Genomic DNA, 25,251 nt, shown 5'->3' with positions numbered 1-25,251 from the left:
AGCACCCACTTGGCTTTCTGGCGTGGCAGCTGGCTTATTAAACTGCCACCACTCCTCTCAGCTTTACTGCAAGTAGTTAGTTCTAGATCCAGGAAGGATTATACATAGCATAAAAGATGAATACAGCTTCAGAAGAACATGTGCTAGAAACACAGTCATCATATCATGGAAACATAAAATGGCATGGGTTGGAAGGAACCTTTGAAGGTTATCTAGTCAAGCCTCCCTGTAGTGAGCAGGGATATCTCTGGAGATACTGTACTTTTCCTACTTTGACATTTACCCTAGCTTAGTCATTGGAATCCATCCCCCAAAGACTACTGGGGGAGAGTGTGGCTACTGCTTGGAAGCAGGCTAGAGATCAGCAGTACTTGGTTTTTTTCTCCCTGTATATTAAATGAACTAGAAATTCTTAAAGCTAGTTCTCTTATAAAAATAGTATTTACTCTCTGTCCTAGACTTTAAGATGACTTACAACTTTATGAGGCAGTAAACTGTAAACTAAATACCCTTCTGGTTTAAATCCAATCAGAAATTCAATAAAACTAGATCATATTTTAAATGTCATGTCATATTACTTAGTAATATTGGTATATAAAGAAACTCTCTTACTGTCTTCTTTTATTACAGAATTAGAGGTATGGATCTTCGGCATCTGCTGTTTGCTTTGGCACTGGTCTGTGCAAATGACTTACTTTCTGCAAGCGATGGTAAGTTCTATCATACCTTTTTATGCCTTTGTGTGTGTACATATATATATCTTTATATAAAAAGTATTTTTATTCTGTATGTTTCAGGACTGGGCAGGTTCCTTGATTTCATCAACTGGGGTATATAATGTTGAAATGTGAAAAATACGTCAGTTGATCTTGTAAAGATAGTGGCTGCAATTGAAATATGCTGCAGAACGAAGCTGAATTTCATAGGCAGCGTTAGATGTGTAATGTGTGGACAGGCTGGATCAACATGGTGTTAGATACCTGGGTTTTCTTTGATCAGGTACTGAAGTAATGAAAGAGTTGTATGGGGTTAATTTTTTTTTCCTTTTTTTAATTGAAACTGGTGGGGGTTTACCTTAAGTCTTTTTAGTACATTTGTATATTAAATATAGAATTATTTGGGCACACAAGGGAAGCATTTTAAGTCTGTGCACTTTGGGTCTGAGGCCCATATGAACAAGTTTCATAAGAAATACACTTAGAAGAGGAAAGGTTATAAAAGGGATTTGAAAAGAACATGTACCCTGAACCGGCCAGCTGGCTGTGGGTAGCCAGCAGAAGCCTTTTTAGCAAGAAGCTCTGAAGGCACATCCTGTCGTGTCCATGATTCAATAGATCTGCTCAGGGTTCGCATCCACTGAACATTTCTCTGGTTTTCCACAGTTGTTCTTCGATCCTTACTCACCTCAGTTCTTCCATCTTCTGAATTAAATGGCAGGCTAGAAAGTACTTGGTTCAGCTACGCTTTTGCTGATGTTTTTTCTTGTAAACAGCGATGATTTAATACCATTTCAATACCATCCTGAGTGTGGTGGGTCCTCTGGGACTGATCTTTTACTCATTTGACAAAAAATACCCATTAACTCCGGTGGGAGTTTTAGGTTGTGTTAAACCGATCTGTTTGTGCTGGTTATGATCTGCTCCTATGAGCAAATGCAGCTTAAGTCGGTCTGCTCTGCCTTGTTCTGGGCTAGGGAGAGCAGTAACAGTTTCCCATAGTTACTAATTTTATGCAAACGTGTCACTGCTTCTCCCAGAGCTGTGGAGCAGAAAAGTGGCTCCTTAAGCCCCTCCTTACTTCCCAACCAAAATCAGTGTGAGCAGAGAAAGGCAGTTTGACAAGTAATTTTTTGGGAACCTGGGTTGGAAACAGCTTCCACAACAAACCGTAAGTCAGTGAGGGTTTCTGACATCTCTCAGTGTTTGTTGGTGGGTTTTCTTTTTTCTTTAGGTCCATACTTTACATGTAACTGAATTAAAATTAAATACCTGTAGAGTTGCAAACCATGTTTCATTCGCATTTTTAGTGATAGTTTTAGAATATGTTAATAAACCAAACAGCTATGGCAGAGTGGCCTGTAGGCATAACTGTGCTAGAGTTTAAAGGTATAATTGCCCTCCTTTGCACTGGTCCAGTCCTATATTTTCTTGGAGTTGTGTATTTAAAACTTCTGGATGCCGATATTTGGAGAAGCACTGGAGAGATAGAAGGGGTATTACCTCATTGTTAATGGGTACATTAAGCTGAAATAAGATAGAACTAAAACGATCAGTTTTCAGACAATTCTTCCATAAAGGTAATTTTGTTTATTAAAAAAGAGGCTTGGATAGGGAAAACACAAGTTTCTGTTATTTACTTCTATGTTATGTGGCTCAGACACCTGTCTTCTGTGTTAACCAGGAGGAGATTCTTTTCTCCCGTGAAAGCTTTTTCCTTAACATTTACCAAATTTGATTTTGGTTTCTGGTGTATCCAGCCATTGAAGGCAATTAATCAAGTTTTCACTTTTGTTCCCTACCTTCATTTGTTACTTGCAGCAGGACTTCATTCTGGGAAATAAGAGTGCCTGTTTAAGAAATGTCTAAGGAAGTGTGGGGCAGTGTTTATTTTCATGCTGTAATTGGGATGAAACAATATGGGGCCTTTAATGTGTTCTGAATCCTTCTATGCCTTCTGATTAGGTTAAAAGAAGAAGAATTTTCAGATAGTAATTTGCAAAATAAAGCTTTTTCTCCCTTTGTGTAACCAATCTCTTTAGTTAGACCTATCAACTGAAATAAAATTTGCTAATTCCTCCTTGGTTCTGCTCAAATGTGGAAAGTCAGTATTTCACAATGAAATATGATACATGTACCAGCTTTTATTCATTGCCTCGTACAGAATGGTCAGTAGAACAAAAACTCATGTGTTCTGACTTGCTCCTTACCCCACAGCATCTGCATTTTACAGTACATTCATTCAATAGACAAAAATAATCCCTTCCCAGATGCAGTCTGCTGGACCAATTGATTTCTCTCTCGAGCACATGAGGATTTTTTGATCATTGGCAGATGAGGTGTCATTCAGATGTCCTGTGTTTGGTAAAAATCTATGTTATGAATTAAACTTAACCACACCGTTGCCTTTGCATGACACTGTCTATACTGGTGAAACAGTAATTTCCGTGAGCTTACCTTCAGAAACAAAAATTGATGAATATTTAAGTTGTGTTCCTGTGATTAAATCTAAGACACAATACTAAATATATGTCCTGTTTTGTTGCATTGTTAAAGAACTGTGTGTGTTGAAGGGAACTGAGGTTTGTTGTCCCAAGAATAAATTTCTAACCACTAAACTGCTTGTAATACTAGGACACATTTATTCTGAGTAGCAGAAATGCTCCACTGAAAAAGTCAGGCAAAAAAGTGTAAGTTGAACAGAAATATTTGAGAGAAAATCCATTTTCCGTACTTGCATGATTTAGAACAGTGTATTATATAAAATCTGTTTATTAGATGTTTTGTTCTTTTTATCCTCCATGTGAGTGTGCTTGTACCTGCAAAAGAGCATCCAGCCTCACTCAGGTGATGTATTCTGACAGTCTTACAGAGCTCTGCCCAGCTTAGTCTTGCGGAGGCCTTACCATAAACTTAATTCAATGTGCTCCATACCTTCATGGTATCTGATACATTGCCTGAGGGACTGATCTACAGTCTCATGGTTCCCTAAAAACTCCAGTAATTGCATTCCTTCTGGAAGCACATAAAAATATTAGACGTATTTGCTAATCTTGCACCAAAGCATGTTACTGAGACAGTGTAACACTGACTTGTACGCGAAGGGTTTTATGTCTTGAAGGTAAATAAAGCTTACATGCAGTTTACTGAGAGCCTGTGCTTTAAGCTGGCTGGCTACTGTGGGGCTGGATCCACCCTTGGCACGCAGTGAAATCCCATACGTGTTTCCTCCTGGCAGGAGAGAGAGTGTGTGAGGCTAGCAGTTGGCCAGGCAGCAGCACAGCATTTGAGACCAGATACTGCAGATTTAGTCACCTATTTGCTGTCTCCAGGCTTGTGCCAAGTTCTGCTGGAGGCTTTCCATAGATTGAGCTTGTTTTCATGCTCTCCTTTTGCAAAGAGCTTGACTTGACAGCTTCTTAAACTGAGGCTGTGGCTAGCATGAACTGACAGGGGTACCGCCCGTCTCTGAGATGGTGATCCTACATGTGTCTGGTGCATGTCTACTTCAGGTCCTCTGTAATTCAGAGCTGAGCAAGTCTGAGACTTGCAGCATCCTACCAGGGCACACTGACCCACATGCTGTCCGTATCCTCAAGGTGCATGCTGTACAGTGGTTAAGAGAAGAACAGAGGCAGTGGTAGATATTAAGTGTAAAGGCCACAATAACAGAAAGGTAATTTATAATAGGTTTGTATTACTATAGCTAAATGGAGTTTGTGCCCTAAGGGTTCAAAAACTGTAAGGCCCATATTCACAGCTAATGAAGACATTTTTGTTAAGGCAACAAAATTTATTCTTCTAGAGAGTTTAGGTTGCTTTGAGGATGCAGAATTGTGTGATTATGAAATTTCAATTAATTTAGTTAATTAGGTACATGAACAAGAAGGAGTACTGCTTCAAGAGAGATTACCTACATCTTTGCAATATTAATTGTTCAAAGAAAAAAAAAAGCTTATATTCATGTATGCATATACAGTTTGTATTTGAGCTATTTATATTAGTTTGAAACTGTGGTGTTTCAAGTACATACCCAGCATACACCTAGGTATTTTGCTTTACTGTACCTGCTGACCTCAGAAGTATTTGAGGGGAATTGCTTCAGGCACAGATTGCAAAATGTTTAGGAACAAATTTTTGTCTGCTTGTTCCTTCTCTACAACTTATGAGTGTAGGTCACATAAGGACATAGAGGAATAATCTGGGAATTCATCCCAGTTAATAAAACAATACATAAACTCACACAGTTCCAAAACTAATTTTTTCCCAGTGAAAAGTGGGAAATGTCTTTTATCATTTTTTTTTATACTAGATCAAAGTTAATTCCAGACTGTTACAGCTATGCTAATGCAGCCTCTGAAGCAAGTTTAGAGAGACATTCATATTTAATATAGCACAATAAAAATGCTGGAATGAACTGGTTTTGTACCATGATAATTTTAAGAGCTACAAGCCTGAATTTATTTTTCACTTTATCTGATTTTAGAAATGTATTTAATTTTTCCATCACAACTTTTTTTTATTTATTGTACGAAACTCAATTTTCGTTATGCTCAAACGTTCTATTTTCCTCCCTTTTAAATAAGAAGTAGGATTAATAATTTTCCCTTCTGAGACATATCAAAATATAATTTTTAATTCCGTAAAAATGTCCTTCTGTTGTGCTAGTGTCTGCACACTTAGAATCAGGGAATCATAGAATAGTTAGGGTTGGAAAGGACCTCAAGATCATCTAGTTCCAACCCTCCTGCCGTGGGCAGGGACACCTCACTCTAACCCATCCCACCCAAGGCTTCATCCAACCTGGCCTTGAACACTGCCAGGGATGGAGCACTCACAACCTCCCTGGGCAACCTATTCCAGTGTCTCACCACCCTAACAGGAAAGAATTTCCTCCTTATATCCAATCTAAACTTCCCCTGTTTAAGTTTTAACCCGTTGCCCCTCGTCCTGTCTTCTCGAACTTGGATGCTTTTCATGCATTATACATTCAGATTAAACCATATAGGTGTAGGTGTGCGGAGGATATCAAAGCTCCCACTTACAGAGCTGCAGATGGAATCCATATCCCATGTATAAGACTTCAGTATCATTAGAAATACCACAGGGCAAGACACCTTCATGGGACTCACAGTGATGGCATAGGACCTGCAAGATACCTACATCCTTCTGTAATGGCCAGAAGCTTAAAGAACTCCATAAAAACCTTAAGGCTCAGCATCTCATATGTACCTGAACATCTGTTTTCAGGCAATTTGATGAACTCTATTGGCTTTTCTTTGTTCCAGAGACTGTATTGACTAGCTCTCTACTGACTGTTGGGAGGTTGGACACCTATGTATGAATCAGACAGGTATTCTCTAAGTACTCAAAAAATCTGCATGAGACTTGTAGTCAGGATATCTGCACCTTTTGAAGCAGACACTTGAAAGCAGGAAAAATATTCTAGGCAGTCTGAAATACCTTCAGCTATTTAGGCAACTGGTTTTTGCCCTATTTTGCATAAAGAGAGCTAAATATAGTTGTCTTCATTTTGAACTAAAACTTCACACCTTTAGCTGCCTTGTTTGAATATGCATAATTCTGTATTCTTTTTTCTGTGTAGTATCATAGAATCATAGAATAGTAAGGGATTCCAACCCCTCTGCCATGGGTAGGGACACCTCACACTAAACCATGTCACCCAAAGCTCTGTCCAGCCTGGCCTTGAACACCACCAGGGATGGAGCATTCACAACTTCCTTGGGCAACCCATTCCAGTGCCTCACCACCCTCACAGGAAAGAACTTCCTCCTTATATCCAATCTAAACTTCCCTTGTTTAAGTTTAAACCTGTTACCCCTTGTCCTATCGCTACAGTCCCTAATGAGCAGTCCTTCCCCAGTGTCCTTGTAGGCCCACATCAGATACTGGACGGGTGCTATTAGGTCCCCACGCAGCCTTCTCTTCTCCAGGCTGAACAGCCCCAGCTTTCTCAGCCTATCTTCACCTGGGGAGGTGCTCCAGTCCCCTGATCATCCTCGTGGCCTTCCTCTGGACTTGTTCCAACAGTTCCATGTCCTTTCTATGTTGAGGACACCAGAACTGTGCACCATACTCCAAGTGAGGTCTCACAAGAGCAGAGGGGTACTTTTCTGATAATCTGTGCTATTCCATAACGTTCTGCTTATTTCCCAACAAGCTAATGAGCCTCATATGTTGCAACTTTACCTCAGAGCTACTTAATTTGTTGGGCTGGCAAGTGTACTATTTGCTGGTGTGATAAATGCCAGCAGAGCTCCCAGGTCAGCAGGGTTTGTGGCATGACCTCTGATTATGGTCTGGGCAGAGGCTGAGAGTAACATGAATGCATCTTTGCCAGACTTTGCCTTGTGACTGACCCACTTCAAGGGCATTTAAATGAGGAGCCTCATCCCTCCAACTGGCCAGCTGTTCATTATCTCCCTATTTTTCCCTACTAGAAGCTACTCTGCACAGTGGTCCTGTGGCATCTGTGTCACTTACTGTGGGGGAGTGGTGAATACAGTGATCTCCCCTGGCAAAGCAGAAGGCCTCAGAAACGTGGGAGCCGTTTAACAGACATCATCTTTGGATTTGACTCAATCAGCTTGGGTAATCCAGTCCACCTTTCCTCCTTTCCCAGGGGTTAGGTAACCTGGGAGGTGTGTCCTATAACTCTCATGCCCCAAGTCGCCACTGACAGCATTTCGCCTTGATGAGTGATATTTCATCAACATCTGAGCTCTAGAAGTATGTAATTTCACTACTGTAGGATGCTGCTAGTCCGAGCATTCTTCTGTGGTGAGGAGAAGTCCTGGATCAAGATCATCACCCTCACAGTAAAGAACTTCCTCCTTATATTCAATCTAAACTTCCCTTGTTCAAGTTTTAACCCATGAACTCTTGTCCTGTCACTGCAGTCCCTAATGAAGAGTCCCTCCCCAGCATCCTTATAGGCCCCAGCTGCTCAATCACAAGCTGTAGGCCTTCAGCTACAGCCAAGGTGAGGGATCTTCTCACTGGATTTATAGGATAGCAATGGGATGAAGTGGCAGATGAGAGTTGTATAAAGGCATAGATTTGACTTTTAGGATGCATGGTGAAATTCTTAGTCTAAGCAGGTAGGTTCCTTTGAATTGCAGCATAGTATGTGCTGACAAAGGGAAATTTGTCCATCTCTTCCTGGAGTCAGGAGGTACCAGGGCCTTTGTGGCTTGGCTTGAAATATTCAGAAGAAAGATCAATAGCTGTGTGGAGTCTGAGCTGACAGAACGTTTTATGATTTAGAAAAACTCAAGTTCTATAGATTGGAGTCAGTGTAATGACAAGCTGTTTCTCACACATGAAGAGCATTCTTTTATTTTTAGTTTTTTGATGATCAGAAAGACTAGACATATCTGCATATGGAACAATTCTAATCTTGTTAGGAAGGGACAAAAGATAATGAAAAAGAGCATAATCTTTCTCTAGCTTAAGCTGTGAACTCCCTTGCGTCCTCTCAAATAGTAGTGCCATAATATAGTTGGTAGTAATTTTTTTATTGTGGTCATTTACGCATCTTAATTCTTCTAACTGGTGTGTCTTTGCTACGGCCTTTCTCTGCGTTACATATTTTCTCAAGCATAGGCAACTGTCTAAGTATGAAACATAAGCCAAAGCAGACCTGGCAGTAAAACCTGAAAAGCTCAAAACTGTGATCCATTGTAAGTGCATCCTGGTTTACGTGGACAGGGGTTGAACTGTCAAGAATGTAAATTTAAAACTTGTACCTGCAGACAAAGCCTTCAGAATAGCTGCTTTATTTCCAGAGGTTTCTAGTGTTTCTGAGCAAGAAATACGTTCCATAATGTAGAAGAAATTGCTATAGAGTCATCCCAGGAGCGAGGATCAGAAAGCTTGGCACAGGAATGTGTAAGTTATACCACTCTGCTCTGGCTAAGCCATTTCGGCTGGAGGTAAGATTCATTTTGGCAGAGAGCAGAGTAGTATTTCCATCATCACTTTCCACTGTGATTAGGCATGGCTTTGATGGCTAGCAGAAAAATCCAAGGGAAAGCCTTAAATCTGTGCACTTCTGAGTTATTTTCACCACTCTTGCTTCCCAGCCAATTGTATATATTTCAAATAAGCCATTTGTCTGGCCTCTGTGATAGTATGTGTGCTCTCATATTGGTAAGAAAGGATTTCACTTTCTTCTCTGTTGGGAGCATATATAGACTTTAACAGGAAGGGATTTGGGATTTCTAAGAGTGGAAGAAACATACTGGAAATTAATTACAGACAGGCCTATGTTTTGTAAGAAAACATAGAAAAAAAAACATAGTGCTGAAATTTTCAGGTTTAGTAATCTTAAATTATGCCCCCCAAAATCTGTACTTAGGCTTGTAATTGAGTGGATCCAGTGTTTCAAATGCTAACCTGTGTTGCCAGAGACATGTCTCTTTTTGTCAGTTCCTCCAACTACGTCTGTGACTCCAGCATTTACTGAAGTTTCCAGCCTCTGGATATCTTCACCCACAAGCCTGCCAAAAGCTCTTCATGAACAATCTGCTTTAGTCAGACATCCTGCAAAAATAACGTACTTGCCGTAGTTATCCCATTCACGTATCTCTGTTATCTTTAACATTCCAGCTATTGTGTTTATTTCCTTCATTGCTCTATAATTGCCGTTATTATTTTCTTCTCTTTTGAACACAAATTTGCCAACTTGCTGTCTTTTGATTGCTAGGTTTTGAGGTCATCTGCAAGAATTGGCCACACCTCTGTGGTTAGTGCCAGATGAAGTAGTCTTTCTGCCTCTCAGCTGCAATATTTGTAATCCCAGTGTACATCTTCACTCTCCCAGGCAGACCTATAGAATGCAGCCAAGCCATCAACAGGCATACTGTTCCTCCTGTGAAACAGAACTGTTCCTCCTTTACCAATGATGAGCTGTACTGAAAACTGCGGGCTGGCGGTAGCCACTTGTGTCTTGATTTTTGAGAAGAAGCAGTGAGGCTAGTTTGAAACATGAAATTTCGCCCATTGTCTAAGTAGCTAACAAGTGGGAAAAATCCTAGTTTCAGTTTTTACCTTAACTTGTTTTGATTTTTTTTAAATGTAGTTGTGTATTTAACTGATGGATGGGGTAGAGCAGTTGGTCTAATCTACCTGGACTAGTGCAAAGTGTTTGGCACTGTCCTGCACGACATCCTTGTCTCTGAATTTGAGAGACATCAATTTGATAGGTGGACCACTCAGTGGATAAAGAACTGGCTGGATGGCCGAACGCAAAGAGTTGTGATCAGTGGCTCAATGTCCAGTTGGAGATCTGTAACGAGTGGTGTCCCTCAGGCATCGGTGTTGGGACCGGTCTTGTTCAACTTCTCTATCAGTAACATGGACAGTGGAATTGAGTGCGCCCTCAGCAAGTTTGCCGATGACACCAAGCTGTGTGGTTCAGTTGATATGCTGGGGGGAAGGCAGCCCTGCAGAGAAGGACTTGGGGGTGCTGGTCGATGAGAAAATGAACATGAGCCAGCTTCAGTGTGCGCTCGCAGCCCAGAAAGCCAACCATATCCTGGGCTGCATCAAAAGGAGCGTGACCAGCAGGTTGAAGGAGGTGATCCTGCCCCTCTACTCTGCTCTTGTGAGACCTCGCCTGGAGTATTGTGTGCAGTTCTGGTGTCCTCAACGTAAAAAGGACATGGAACTGTTGGAACAAGTCCAGAGGAGGGCCACGAGGATGATCAGGGGACTGGAGCAGCTCCCGTATGAAGACAGGCTGAAAAAGTTGGGGCTGTTCAGCCTGGAGAAGAGAAGGCTGCGTGGAGACCTCATAGCAGCCTTCCAGTATCTGAAGGGAACCTACAAAGATGCAGGAGAGGGACTGTTCATTAGCGACTGTAGTGACAGGACAAGGGGTAACAGGTTAAAACTTAAACAGGGGAAGTTTAGACTGGATATAAGAAAGAAGTTCTTTACTGTGAGGGTGGTGAGGCACTGGAATGGGTTGCCCAGGGAAGTTGTGAATGCTCCATCCCTAGCGTTGTTCAAGGCCAGGTTGGACAGAGCCTTGGGTGGCATGGTTTAGTGTGAGGTGTCCCTACCCATGGCAGGGGAATTGAACTAGATGATCTTAAGGTCATTTCCAACCCTAACTATTCTGATTCTATGATTCTGTTTCATGTGAATTATTCAAACAGTTTGTACTGCACTAGCCAAATGAACTTGGTTAATAAAGAAGACTGTGCAGCAGGAGAAGGAAAAGTAGCTCAAGCAAACACTAATCCGTATTATAAAAGCATATTGCATAGGTTGCAATGAATCATTCCATGCAGCAAAGCACACACACAGAGCAAATTGCTTTCAGTGCCACCCATCTGTACCAGGAAAAAAAAATCTTTGTTACTGCACGTTCATGGCATACAATGAAGTGACCATGGGAAGGGGTAACATTTTTTTATTCATTTAAACAGTGACACAGTTATTGTGCAGTAACTTGCAGGTTTTTACAAACTTTTAGAACCAAGAGGCTGCCTGCAGCATTGCGCCTTTTCTTTCCATGCTGTTCTCTTCAAAAGTGGCAGTGTGACTAGGAATTGGCAAGCCATCATTGAGCAGACCTGGTTCCCACCAGTATAAATGTGGGAGTATTGTGTGCATCTCAGCAATATTTTGACATACATGGGTTCTCTTAAGGTATTCCAAGGGATCAGACGTCAAAGAGAAACATTTTAGCGTAGGAGTTCACAAGGTGCCATCCTTGGAAAACACAAAGCGTCCCTGAAAGCTTTGTGCTGGTCACCACCCCTATCAGAAACAGGATTCTCAGGGTTACAGCAGCACTTCCAGCATGTTGGATACTTCATGAACTGGAGCTGCCACTTGGAGGATACCTGGGTCCAACCCTGCAGAACATTTTGTCAGCTGGCTCCACGGAGTCCCCCAGTTGCTTGTTTCCAGCCTCAGCTTTCACTGTTGCACTCCAGCAGAGTATGGGTACCCAGGTGTTTATCTGCTTCTGAGGGTAGCAGAAATGAGGATGGTAATGAGATAGTGCTGGGAACTTGGCTGTTGTGTTTCTCTCCACAGTGGCAAGGTTCCCTGTGGGGAATAAAAATACTTGACCTGGGCTGTTTTCTTTTTCTGCTATTGGAGAAGTGCTCAAATAAGCTATGATGCTGCAGGTGGGAAGGAGAGCTGCAGAATACCCATAAGGACTCTTCAGACTCTCTACTTTGTTTTCTGCAGATTAGAGATTTCTCTACTTTGCAGAGAACATTCCCGCCTATTGCAGAAGCATGCTGTAAAATTAAATAGTAATGGCAATAGTTAGTTTTCTGCAGAACTTATAGAAAACACTCATCCTATTACGAATTTTGAATTCTTCTTGCGTAATGTGGTGAAGACTCTTTCTCAGAGAGAATTATTATAGTTAAAAACCTTCTACAAAGTAGGAAATTCCATGCTAAAGGGTATAGAATAGCCATAAAGTAGGGTGATTGGTCTATTATCTAAAGAGCCATGCATTATGTCAATTTAGTCCCATATTTCATTCTCATTAAGTTGTTCAAGGAGATTTTCCTGAGATTTTCAAAGAAAGCAACAGGAAACTATTAAATATTGTGTAGTTGGGAATTTATATTGTATCAGCCTTGCACCAAAGAAGTGAGATGCAGTGAACTTCACACCAACTTTAAAAAAGGACTCAAGGAAATCAGACATCACAAAATTTGTACTCTCGGCAAGCAAAGTTGGAAGAAACTTGACAAAAGCTTATATTGGTAAATTAATTGGCAAATATTATATATTTGGGAGTCTTTGTAAGTTATGGTTCTTTCAAAAGACACTTAGTGTCTGTCAGCTCTAGCTACTGACTCAGAAAGAGATTTCAGCATTCACACAGAAAGTGGTGGTTCAATCAGTGTGGATTTTCAGAGAGCTTTTGATACAACACCATAGTAAATGTTCCTTAAAAAAATGCCAGGGGATAAAATGGAAGGATTTCCATGGATTAAAAATTAATCAAAAGGGGAAACAAATGACCGAATTGTGAGCTCCCACTGCAGAGACACTGAAGCATGTTCCCCTTCAGTAGACTATACAAGCAGAAACTAAATCAACAGGATCTCTGCTGCTAGGAAAGCTCCCTGGCAGAATGGAGCCAAAAAACAGTGCAGTCCTGCATTGTGGCAAGAGAAGAGAAGAGAAGAATGTGAGTGAGCAGGAGCCCTCTGGTGCTGCTGGAGCTCTGCATGCACACATGCAAACTGCAGCACTACACTGCTGGAGCAATGGAGTGCAGCCTGGCTGGGGACATGCAAAAGATCCACCAGATTGAGAGGTGTGTCTTTTGTGGGCTGTCCCTAAGTATTACCCAGAACATATTCAGAGAAAGACCCTGAGAGGAGATCTGTTTATTCTGTATTTGGTCTGTGATTTTGTTTGTGTTTTATTCCCCTAGCAATGTATAGTTATGGCATTAGGGCTGACACAGAAACTTCAGAAGAAAATTTGAAAACTCACTTGGATCCAGAGTTCTTTCTTGACTCTGTCTGCTAGAACTCATGGTTTTTTACTTTTTAAAGACAAGACAATCAGAACAATTGCATGCCTGCCTGGCAAACACTATGTGCTTCAAGTTTCTTTTAAGAGGCACTTAGTGTTTGCCACCCATGCCTACTGTAAAGCAGAAAATATGTTAACATTTCATAAATACAGAATCTTAAACAATATCATGTCCAAAATAAAATAATGTCATTATGCTGTTTAAATTTGTGTTCTGTCTCTTCATCACTGAAGCACAAAACAAAGAATAATCTGATAATTTGACCTCAGATAGGAAATTGCAAATGTTAGGGAAGCAAATGTAGGTAATATATATAAATCTTAACATCGTCTACTTATTATTTGCTGTTAATAGTCGTATAGTTAATAATGCAATTCATTTAAAATGCTGATGCCGACTACACTTACTGTTGGATAGGATTTTATTCAAACCATCTGTTTTAATCCACTTGCATATATCCTGGGTTGATCTTTGCTTGCAGTGAAGTGTTCTTCTGGAAGCTGAAAAAATAATTATTAAAGGAATGGAAATTATTAGTGGTTCATGGTTTGGCAAGAAAGAGAAATGCCTTTTTAAGTTCTTAGTGTCTGTTTTAGAGGGCTTCTACACCAGAAATCATAGAATCATAGAATGGCTTGGGTTGGAAAGGACCTTAAGGTCATCTAGTTACAACTGCGCTGCCATGAGCAGGGACACCTCACACTAAACCATGTCACCCAAGGCTCTGTCCAGCCTGGCCTTGACCACCACCAGGGATGGAGTATTTACCATTTTTTTGGGCAACCTGTTCCATTGCCTCACCACTGTCACAATAAAGACCATCTTCCTTACATCTAACCTAAACTTTAAGTTTTAACCCATTACCCCTTGTCCTGTTGCTACAGATGAAGAGTCCCTCCCCAGCATCCTTATAGGCCCCCAACTTCGGATACTAGAAGGATGCTGTGAGGTCTCCACACAGCTTTCTCTTCTGTAGGCTGAACAGCCCCTACCTTCTCAGCCTATCTTCATACGGGAGGTGCTCCAGTCCGCTGATCATCCTTGTGGCCCTCCTCTGGACTTGTTCCAGCAGTTCCATGTCCTTTTTATGTTGAGGACACCAGAACTGCACACAATACTCCAGGTGAAGTCTCACAAGAACAGAGTAGAGGGGCAAGATCACCTCCTTTGACCTGCTGGTCACGCTCCTTTTGATGCAGCCCAGGATACGGTTGGCTTTCTGGGCTGCAAGCACACACTGCTGGCTTATGTTAAGTTTCTCATCAACCAACACCCCGAAGTCCTTCTCTGCAGGGCTGCTCTGAATCTCTTCTCCACCCAGCCTGTAGCTGGGCCTGGGATTGCCCCAAACAGGAACATGTTGAACAGAATCAGTCCCAACACCAATCCCTGAGGGACACCATTTAATATTGGTCTCCGGTTGAAATTGGGCCATTGACCACAGCTCTGCATGCGGTCATCCAGATAGTTCTTCATGCACCAAGTAGTCCATCCATCAAATTGATGTCTCTCCAATTTAGAGACAAGGGTGTTGTGTGGGACAGTGTCAAACACTTTGTATAAGTCCAGGTAGACAACATCGTCTGCTCTGCCCCGTCCATCAGTTCTGTATCCCCATCATAGAAGGCCACCAGATGGATCAGGCATGATCTGCCCTTAGTGAAGCCATGTAGGCTGTCAGTAACCACTTTGTTGTTTTTTGTGTGCCCCAGCATGGTTTCAGGAGAATGTGCTCCATGGTCCTGCCAGGCATAGAGATGATACTGACTGGTCGGTAGTTTCCTGGGTCTTCCCTTTTCCCCTTCTTGAAAATGGTTGAGGATGGGGTGTAAAGCTGTAATAATCTATGTATTGATGTTTAGGGTTCATCACAGTGAGGTGTTTGGAAGTATAACTCACCCCTCTGATTATTCTCCAGCACTTGAGTTGTTTATTTCACAAGGGAAAGATGAGTGGTTTATTAGAAAGGGGGTATAAAATACATGGTGAACAATGTGGAAAAAGAATTTATCTTCTAGTGAACTGTTTTGTTTTCCAGTGTGTTTTTCAGTGGATTTGTAGGGGATATCTCATCTTGATGACTAGTTGAGTTATCTTTGAATGCAACTGCCTTAACTATTTTAGTCAGAAATTTCCCTCTTATCCAATGATGCTTCCACTTGGCTCCAGAGCTCAGCCTTTCATGCTGTGAAGATCTATCAAGCCATTTCACAAGAAAAACACTTGCATCTAGAGCATTTCCACAAAAATATGAAATGGATGTGAGATCAATAACTTATTATCTTTCCTTTCTGACTCTGTAGCATTTGCACTACAGGAAGCTGTAGAAGTTAATCAAAAAAATCCAAGGTATCTCTTCTTACTCTTGGCACATGCCTTTCAACACACCTAGGGCCCTTGAGAACTAAAGTCCTGGCTGGACTATGCCATTCTTTACAGGGGTAGAAGGCAAGACTTGGCTCTTGAAATGATGCACTGGGAGCCTTTCATGATATCCAGCTGCCACAGCTGAGACTGTTTAACCTACCGTTCTTGACCAATCCAGTTAAGTAGTTACATCCTTGTCTACAAAACTCCTTACAATAATATTGCAGAACCCTTCTGACCAACACTTCATGTTAAGAGAGGTAGCAACGACAAAGCCAGCAAAAGTTAATGTGGTTGCCCAAAATATCCAGCTGCTATTATCTATTTTTCCAAGGCCAGGAACACTGCTCATTAAAGTAGGTTTTTCTCTGGGTTGCACTTTCTTTCCTCTGCAAATCAAGAAACTTTTTTTTTTTTACCAGGAGGAACACGCGTTACAGAATTTGCACATTTGCATGTGGTGCAATCTTGTGAATGTTTGTTGAGATAAGTGAGTGACAGTTTCCAGTCGTTGTTCTGCAGGAGGTGAAGGCTTCTTTCCAGAGGTGCAGACCATCTCAATATTACCAAAATAACCATATTGACCGTGCAGAGCTCCCAGCCTGGCATGTTATCTTATCCCGTCAGCAGGTTTGATATTCTGCCATGCCAGTTTATCTAGCTAATAGACTTAAGTAGCAGTTCTAGTTGCAGGAAAGACTGTGCAAGCATTACATCTATTGGAGTTAGTGGTTGGTCTGTGTTGTCCAGCCTTAGAACAGAAGACTTGATTGTAAATTATTGTTAAGTGCTGTTTTTCAGTTGAGATCTTCTTACCACTGGAATTCAGCAGGGGTTTTTTTCTTCCAATTTGTTAAGCCAAAAGTGCAGTTTTTCTAAGAGAATGAGGTTGTTTTCTTGTTTAGAGAAGTGTTGCTATTGAAGTTAAAGTCTTGCTATTTAATTTCATTATATCCCCTTGAAATCCCTTAAGAAATCCCTTAAGAAACACGATTTATGACCATGTCAGTGATTCATGGCTTTTACATCTCAACAACTTGCAAAGATGTGTGAAATACAAGTAAGATCTCCAGTAATCCCAAAATACTAGTATATGCACAATGGCTTTCTAGAAACAGCATAATTTTTCCCAAAGTCGTAGCTATCCCTAAAGGAAATAGAATGTTAGACTTAGTATGTGACTCAACCCTCTTTAAGGACAGAAGTGTCCAATAAAAATCAATAAAAATAATGTATGTCTTACATTGATAGGATTCCTGGATTTCATGAGAAATGGTCTCTGTATGTTGTTTTACTTGTCTGTGCAATCCCATCATGCATTAAGTTGCTGTTTATGAAAAGCTGCTGTAGTGTTCTTCCAAATTACTTTTAGAAAAGCCCTGAATCTGTCATATATCTGCTACACTGGGGGTAAAGTAGAGGTAGGCTGCCCTGACTTCTTATACCGGTAGGAAAGTCCCATAGCATTTCCTTGTTGTCAGCATAACACACTGTAGCTTTTAAATGCAGCACATTAAAAAGATACCTTCCTTTAAATCAGGGCAAGGCTTAGGTCATCGATGAGGAATAAAAACTGTTCCATATTTCGGATGACTACAGAATGGACGTGTCCGTAAAAGGAACAGAGCTGTCCTATTCAAATCCTTGCAGCACAGCATAAGGGATGTGTCAGGAGAACTGCTATATGGAGTGCTTTGGCTGTGCTCAGTTCTTAAGTGCTTTTTTTGGTGCTGAAATGTGAGATTTGTTCTACTGATTAAGCCTGTTTTGTTTGAGATTCTTTTTATTTCCCACACAAGCGGTGTGAAATTGACATTTTCATTCTTTTTGTTTCCTAAAGGAAGCGTGCCCCGGTTACCTGAGTTGTCACTAGCACTCATATCCCTTGTGGGTCTCAGCAGAAAGGCAAAGGGGTGGCAATAAGCTGAGCTCTTCAATTGAGGGGGAGGCATGTTGACAGGAGTGGGTGAGCTTCCAAAGCCACTTACTTGTGCTAAAGTAGGAAAAATCCCTGTGACTCCAGGAAGGGTAATAGTTCTGTAATAACGACATTGGTCTGAAACAAGCTTTTATCATCTGACTGTGCCACAGAAATTCCTCTGTGTTCTTGGAAAATTGATTAATATTTGTGTCCCTAGCTGTAAAGTGAGAAGGCACTTTAAGGATAAACTCCTTAATCAGTTTGAGTTGATCAGATATTATGGTGATGAAATTGCTGAGGTTGTGCAATATCCTCTGTCAACAGATTACATTTATTGTGTAGAGCAAAACGATAGAAAAATATCTCTTCTTCCAGTGCTCACAAAGCTGGCACAATGCCTCCAAGGCAATGGAAGGTGTCTGTGTGTCTCCCATGAGGCAGGGAGCATCATCAGCAAGCAGAGAAAACATTGACATCTGATCAGTGCAAATTTTTTGTATAAATTTGCATACTTGCAGAAACTGTGAGTTTCTTCCAACAAGCAAGAACTTGTGCTAAAGTGGGCCCATAACTGATTGTTGCCATGGGAAACTTTGAAACAGCCACCCACACACTTTATATCTGAATGAAGCTTGTGTTCAGACATAGTCTTCAATCTGTGTGTCAACAAACGCACATAGTGTGTGTGTGTGTGTGTGTGTGTGTACATATGTTTCTCCCCTGGTGTAGCATGGTTGAGTTACAAAAGGTTGCTTTTGATGTTGAAGATTTTGGTAGTGTCAGCAGCACCTGGAACACTGTGGGGCTGCTCAAGTGGCTGAGATGCCCACAGTACCGTTTTGCATTGCTTCAATTTATTGATGTTCTCTTAGCATATGTAAAGGCACAGCCAGTTCTAATTTCATTTTTCTTTCTTCAGTTGTGTCCTGGGTGGTTGTCCATGTGACCCTGCAGCCCTTCTCCCCACAGAATAACATGATACAAACAAAAAATTGGAAAGATGGCGCTTTTCAAAGAACAAAGTATTTTATTATGAATTATGAGCCTATTTTCCCCTTGTCTTGTACTCAGAAAGGCTGTATTGTCTTCTGTGATGTTTTCTAAAATACTTCTGTCGTGAGACATCCACCTGATTTAGAAAATCTCAGCTCAGGTTGCTAACCGCTTGGAGAAGCTGTGAATGCCCCAGTTGCCCATGGCAACAGGTAGTGACTGAGACATCTCTGCTGGGACAGGAGAAGGGGTGTCACAGGTATGTGGTTTGTGCTAACTACGAGTTAGTGGAAGTGAAAGTGGTGCTTGTGAAAGCTGCTTGTACAAGAAGGTGGTGCCTGTATCAAGCCTGTATCAATTCTAGATACCCTTTCTCAGATGTTACATTCTGCTTATTTTTAAGCTGCTTGGTTTCTGAAAGTTTTTAGATATGCTATTGAAGCCTAGCTGCTTGCTAATAAGCTGCATTAGAAAATCAGTAGGGTCAAGAAATGTAATTGTTTCACTATTATGTGTCAGCAGAGCAAGGACTTCTCTAAGTGTAGCTGCACCCAAAGTGTAGCTGCACCACCATCCTGTCAGGATCTGTGTGAAGCACATTAAAACGTATTGATGAAATGTTGTGGAAAAGACTGCATTGTCACTGGCTGAGCTGCACATTTGTTTTGGACTGTGGATTTGGCACCATTTATTGAGACAAAAGAAACACCAGCACTAGAGTACAATGCTTGGCTTCCTCCCTGCCTTCAAAACAGTCTAACCTGCCAATTCCTTCTGCGTAACCAAATACTGACTGGATTAATATAAATGTCATCATTTAGGACAGCAAGCAAACACTTGTTCCTGTCTGACACTTCTGTGGTGTGTGTGAGCACCTTTAACACCAGCAGGTCCTTTGCTAAATAGAGGATGCGCTGCAGTTGTCACGCAAGCATGGACATCAGTGATCCCATAACTGTGTGGCTTTATGCCTTTTGTTAGGTTGTTCCACTTCTCTCTTCCCTTTTTTATTTTGAGGGGGTATTTTTACTATGAAAGGATGGAGACTGTATGCATTATTAATCTGATTTGATCATGATAGAGGTACTACCATAGCCTTTGATTTTTAAAGATGAGAAGATAACTACAGATGAGTAGATGCTTAGTGGGATTTTGAGAAGTGATAGGTACTTAACTGTCATCTAATGGTTTGTGTGCTTGTATTTCAAAGAATCATAGAAAAGCATGCATTGGAAGGGACCTTCAAAGGTCATCTAGTCCAGCCCCTGCAGTGAGCAAGGACATCTTCACCTAGATCAGGTTGCCCAGAACTACATCCAGCCTGGCCTTGAATGTCTCCAGGGATAGCACATCCACCACCTCTCTGGGCAGCATGTTCCAGTGTTCTACCACCCTCATTGTAAAGAATTCTTTCCTCACATCCAGCCTGAATGTCTCCTCATTTAGTTTAAAATGATCACCCTTCATCCTGTCTCAACAGCCCCTGCTGTCTCTCCCCATCTTTCTTAAAGGCCTCTTTTAAAAACCGAAAGTTCACAAAAAGGTCTCCCCAGAGTCTTATCTTCTCCAGGCTGAATGAGGAGATCTCACATTGGACTAAAATTCTTTACATATCATTGTGACAGTAACGTCTAACGATATTGACAGTGAAAGTAAGAAATTAAACATCTCCTTATGAAGCTGCCTGTTGCATATTACCTCACTTTCTTAGTCTGAGTAGTTTACTAATGAAAAGATATTACTAAAAGCATGTGAATATAAAACATCTTATTGAAGTTTTATACTTTTTAAATCATCTTAAAGAATTTTAAGAATTTGTTAAACGGAATTGCTTAAATGCAGGCAGAAGACAGTTCAAGTTACAAAAGATTTTAATAATCCTAGAAAGTATCTTTCTCAGTGAAAAATCAATATTGTAGCTTTTGAAGGAGAATAATTTCATTTGTCTTTTCCACTCTCAATGTAACTGTAGTAGTAACAGTTAGTGTAACTTATCTGTGTTTCAGTGAGTTAGTTACCTTAATATTTTGTATGTGCTATGTGGGCCACTTGAAACACTTTTCTTTTTATAGATCTCGGAGTAGATAAATCTCTGCTTTCAGTTCCTTGAAATTACACAAGAATATCCACATATCTGTCATCTTATAGTTGCAATTGTAGAACTGGGGGCAAAATGGATTTTCTAATTGACTCCATTTTACTCTCACTTTGTAAAATACCTTCATGAAGAAGACAGATTCTTAGGAGCATGCTTTACTTTAAGCATTAAATGTGATAGGTAAGAACATATTCTAGATGTCGTATTTAATCTTTTGCCAAACTTACCTTCTGAAACATGAAGAAGACTTTGTAATCACAGAATTATAGAGTCATAGAATAGTTAGGGTTGGAAAGGACCTGAAGTTCATATAGTTACAACCCGCTGCCGTGGGCAGGGACATCTCACACTAGACCATGTCACCTCAGGTTCTGTCCAACTTGACCCTGAATACTGCCATGGATGGAGCATTTGCCACTTATTTGAGCAACCTGTTCCAGTGCCTCACTACCCTCACAGTAAATAACTTCTTCCTTATATCCAATCTAAACTTCCCCTGTTTAAGTTTAAACCCGTTCCCCCTTGTCCTATCACTGCAGTCCCTAATGAAGAGTCCCTCTCCTGCATCCCTGTAGGCCGCCTTCAGATACTGGAAGCGTGCTGTGAGGTCTCCACGCAGCCTTCTCTTCTCCAGGCTGAACAGCCCTATTTTCTCAGCCTGTCTTCATACGGGAGGTGCTCCAGTCCCCTGATCATCCTCGTGGCCCTCCTCTGGACTTGTTCCAACAGTTCCATGTCCTTTTTATGTTGAGGACACCAGAACTGCACACAATGCTCCAGGTGAGGTCTCACAAGAGCAGAGTAGAGGGGCAGGATCACCTCCTTCGACCTGCTGGTCACGCTCCTTTTGATGCAGCCCAGGACCTGGTTGGTTTCTAGGCTACGCGCACACACTGAAGCCAGCTTGTGTTAAGTTTCTCATCAACCAACACCCCGAAGTCCTTCTCTGCAGGGCTGTTCTGAATCTCTTCTCCACCCAACCTGTAGCTGTGGAAACTAGTCCTTTTTAATAACTGTGAAAATTGGACTTAGTTGTGTTTTCAACAAGAAAAATTGTGCAGATTTACAGGTTTAGGAAACAGTTTGAAATTTTTGTTGTATCACGTCTGTTTGGTTTAGGGTTTGTTTTCTTTTCATCCTTTACTGTGAACTTTAATCATGTTGAGCTTAGCCCAAAGGTTTCCTTGTTCCAGCTTTTTAAGCTGCCTAACCTGTGTAAATACATTAGGGCAGTTCTAAACCATTAGAAACAAGAGGAGATGGATGTGTACAAAGTTCAAATGTGTTCTGCTGGCTTTTATCATCAGTGTGAATCATGTGGCAATTTAGATGCTTAAAATAGTTTGTTGTTCATAAAACACAGCAAAATACAGCAGGTGAAATCTCTGTAAAAGAGACAAATATATATTGGAAAAAAAAATACATGTGGTGTTGTGGGAGGTTTCTTACTGGAAGGAAGTAGGGGTTTTACCATTTGTGTGTTTTCATTTATATTTAAAATTGCTTTTGCTGTACTTGATATGGTGTGTGTTGAAAGCTGTGAAAACTGAAATCCCTCTTCTGTCCTCAAAAATGAAATGGTATGGGAAGTTTAGGATGTATTCTTCCAGCACAAGGTTAAGTTACAACCATTTCACGAAACAGGGTTCAGTATTCCTGCTGAATTGGTTTCTCACCTCTCTCTGTTATTTCCCAGGACCTCCAGCTTAATTTCATATTGCATGCAGAATTGGTGAATAAAAATGTTTAGAAAAATTACATTTCTTGGGCCAGACACACAGCCTCCTCTCTGGATGCAGTCTGACAGCCCGTCCTTAAAAACAGCAGGCAAAACCAGTAAAGCCTTGTGGGAGAGTACAGGTTCAGGAAAGTAGATGGATTTTAGTTGATTGACTATGATTGACTTGAATGTTTTTTCATCTTGAATTATCATTAGGGTGCAGACATAGAACAATAGGTACTTAAGAATCAAGCATAGTAAGGTGGAATCCATCCAAATCCATGTAAGGAAAAGTTAATCCCTAGACAGAGTAGGCAGTACTTGCATGGACAAGCAGGCTAGGAGACAGAGAGCTGGAGGCATCTGTGCTGGGATCTGTTCTTTTCTACATATTCAGAAGCAACTCTGCAAAGGAGCTGAATGCTGAGGTTTGAAAATAAGAAGTTTGCTGATCCTTCACTAAACCATGAAGGGCTATCTGAAGAGCTGCAGAAAAGCCTGACAAGGCAAGTGCCTGGGTAGTAAATCAGGAAATGCTACTCTGTGTCAATAGAATAAGAGAAGGCTCAGGGGAGACCTTACAGCAGCCTTCCTACTCTAGGGTCCTACAGGAAATCTGGAGAGGGACTTCTTACAAAGACATGTAGTGACAAGACAACGGGGTAATGGCTTTAAACTCAAAGAGGAGATTTAGATTAGATACTAGAAAAATAATTCTTCACTATGAGGGTGGTGAGGCACTGGCACAGGTTGCCCAGAGAAGCTGTGGCTGCCCCATCCCTGGCAGTGTTCAGGCCAGGGTGGATGGGGCTTTAAGCAACCTGGTCTAGTGGAAGGTGCCCCTGCCCATGGCAGGGGGTTTGGAACTAGATGATCTTTAAGGTTCCTTCCAGCCTCAACCATTCTATGATTCTGTGAAATGTAGAAAAATGCTTGTAATCAAAATATAACCCTAACGTGCCATGTAAATCTGCAGGCTCCAAAAGTTGTCTCAGAGCTGGGATTTTGCCACCATGGCACCCTGTCCCCTGAGGTGAGCTCACTGCTTGTTGCAGCTCCGCTCGTCCCCACCCCAAAAACATGCAGCAGAGCGGGAAAAATGCAGAGAAGGTCACCAAGGATGATCAAAGCTGTGGAACAGGTTCTGTGGGGGTCTCCCTCTGCCTGGCATTCCCCAAGCTGTTACTCCTCAAATGCTGCTATAATTGATGTCCTGATACGAAGAACCAACAGCCTCAACAACAAAGGTGTCTCTCACATGCACTCTGCTGGACTGCAGCTGGGATGCTGGGTGCAGATACTACCTGATGGCAGCACTCAGGCTGCATCAAGCCATATCTTAAGAGGGAAGAAGCCCACTGGTGTAGTTAATTTTACACTGTGTTCCACTGTGTGCAGAACAGTGAAAGTAATTCTGGTTGGATCTAGTCCAGTTTATACTAACTATTGCATCAGATACAAGGTTTTTGGAGTAACACATTTAAAAAAGTTTTAATTGAGATAAAGACCTCACAGCCAGTTTTTAAAAGGAGGCAATAAGAGCATAAGGGTCTCAAAAGTCTTACGTTTCCGTGGATCTTTCCTTTGTCTGCCAACCTTGTGCTAGAGTTTAATGACATTATGCCTAAATGAAGGCTTAGTTGTTGAGCAGGAGTGATAGAAACGCAGTGCAGAATAAGAGCAGCTCCTGTGTTGGTATGTCCTCCTGCGTTCTGGTATTCATGCTATTTCCACAGAAAATACTGGAACTAGTTGGGTCTGTAGTCAGCATGAGGGAGTCCTTGGCTTCTTTTCTGCTTTTGGTATGAGATGAGTACCACTCCGGTTAGAGTAAAAAAAACCAACAACAAAAGAGGGACAAGGGGAAAAACAGCACAAGAAAAGCTTCAGAATATTTCAGAACGAGGATGGGCAGCCCTCAGTCACTCTTCTGGTAGATCCTTCTGCAGCCAGATTTTTCCAGCTGAGGAGGCTTTATCCCTCGTCAGGAATTGCAGACACGTCCAAGAACACACACTCTTGGCAGTGAGCTGGTGCCATTTGATGTAGCTGGAGAACTGAAAATAATTTAAGGGAAAAACTTCAGACGTAAAAGACATTGGGCATGGCTATCCAGTACTATTAGGTTTTAGTATATTTTGTGTGATTAAGGGAATTGGAGCCTGAGAATGGGGTTTTGTTTTGGGTGGGGTTTTTTCTTTCCTCTTAGAAATAAGCAGCTGAACAGTTTGCCCACAAATATAATACAGGACATAGGGAATTGTGTCAAACCTGATGTCACTTGTGAAATCCAAATTCTCTCTCTGCCTTTTTGAATAATGTGGAAAGAAATCAGTCATTGAAATAAATGTTCAGTCTTTGTTTTGTACTTCTTTGTAAATGCAGTTAGCTTATTTTCCAGTTTCTTCATTTGTGTTAAAAGCAGAGTTGTACAGCAAACCGTAATGTTGGATAAATCATTATCAGTAAAGCTTTAGCACATCTGGCGCAGGGAGAAAAAATGTAATTGTGAGGTTTGAATCACCACATTATTTTAATAGGGAGAGCTGCTTTCAAATAATTGTTTGCAGTGCCCATTAATTTAAAGCAATCTCACCAGCTGCCGCTCTGGGAGGATTGTGACCTCGTCACCCATGCAAGGCAAGTGCAGTGTAATTTGAAAACAGAAAATCCCTAGCCTATACTAGTGTTAAAATTTGATTTAAAATAAGTGAAATCATTTAGCAGCGGTACTAGTATAGCATGTTATGGTAAATGATCTTTAGAAAGCTCTTGATGCCTTCATATACAGTGCAGATTTGGAAACAGAACCATATATATAAGTTAAAATATCCATGGTGTATGCTGCTTGTGTTTGAGAATATCAAAATACTTAATGGAGATTTA

At 41.2% G+C, this 25,251-nt stretch overlaps 1 protein-coding gene across 5 annotated transcripts in view; it reads left to right on the top strand.

Moving 5' to 3' along the window:
* GHR (growth hormone receptor) overlaps positions 1–25,251 on the top strand; it is a 129,997-nt gene that overhangs the window by 56,238 nt on the left and 48,508 nt on the right. For all 5 annotated transcript variants that reach the window (XM_065662422.1, XM_065662418.1, XM_065662419.1 and 2 more), the window contains one exon: positions 631–710. In XM_065662422.1, the coding sequence (XP_065518494.1) occupies positions 641–710 (70 nt within the window). In that variant the 5' untranslated portion in view covers positions 631–640. The remainder of the gene's footprint in view (positions 1–630; positions 711–25,251) is intronic.

Source organism: Lathamus discolor, chromosome Z, assembly GCF_037157495.1.
Source record: "Lathamus discolor isolate bLatDis1 chromosome Z, bLatDis1.hap1, whole genome shotgun sequence".
Taxonomy (NCBI): Eukaryota; Metazoa; Chordata; class Aves; order Psittaciformes; family Psittacidae; genus Lathamus; species Lathamus discolor.
This window is presented reverse-complemented; position numbering and strand designations above follow the sequence as displayed.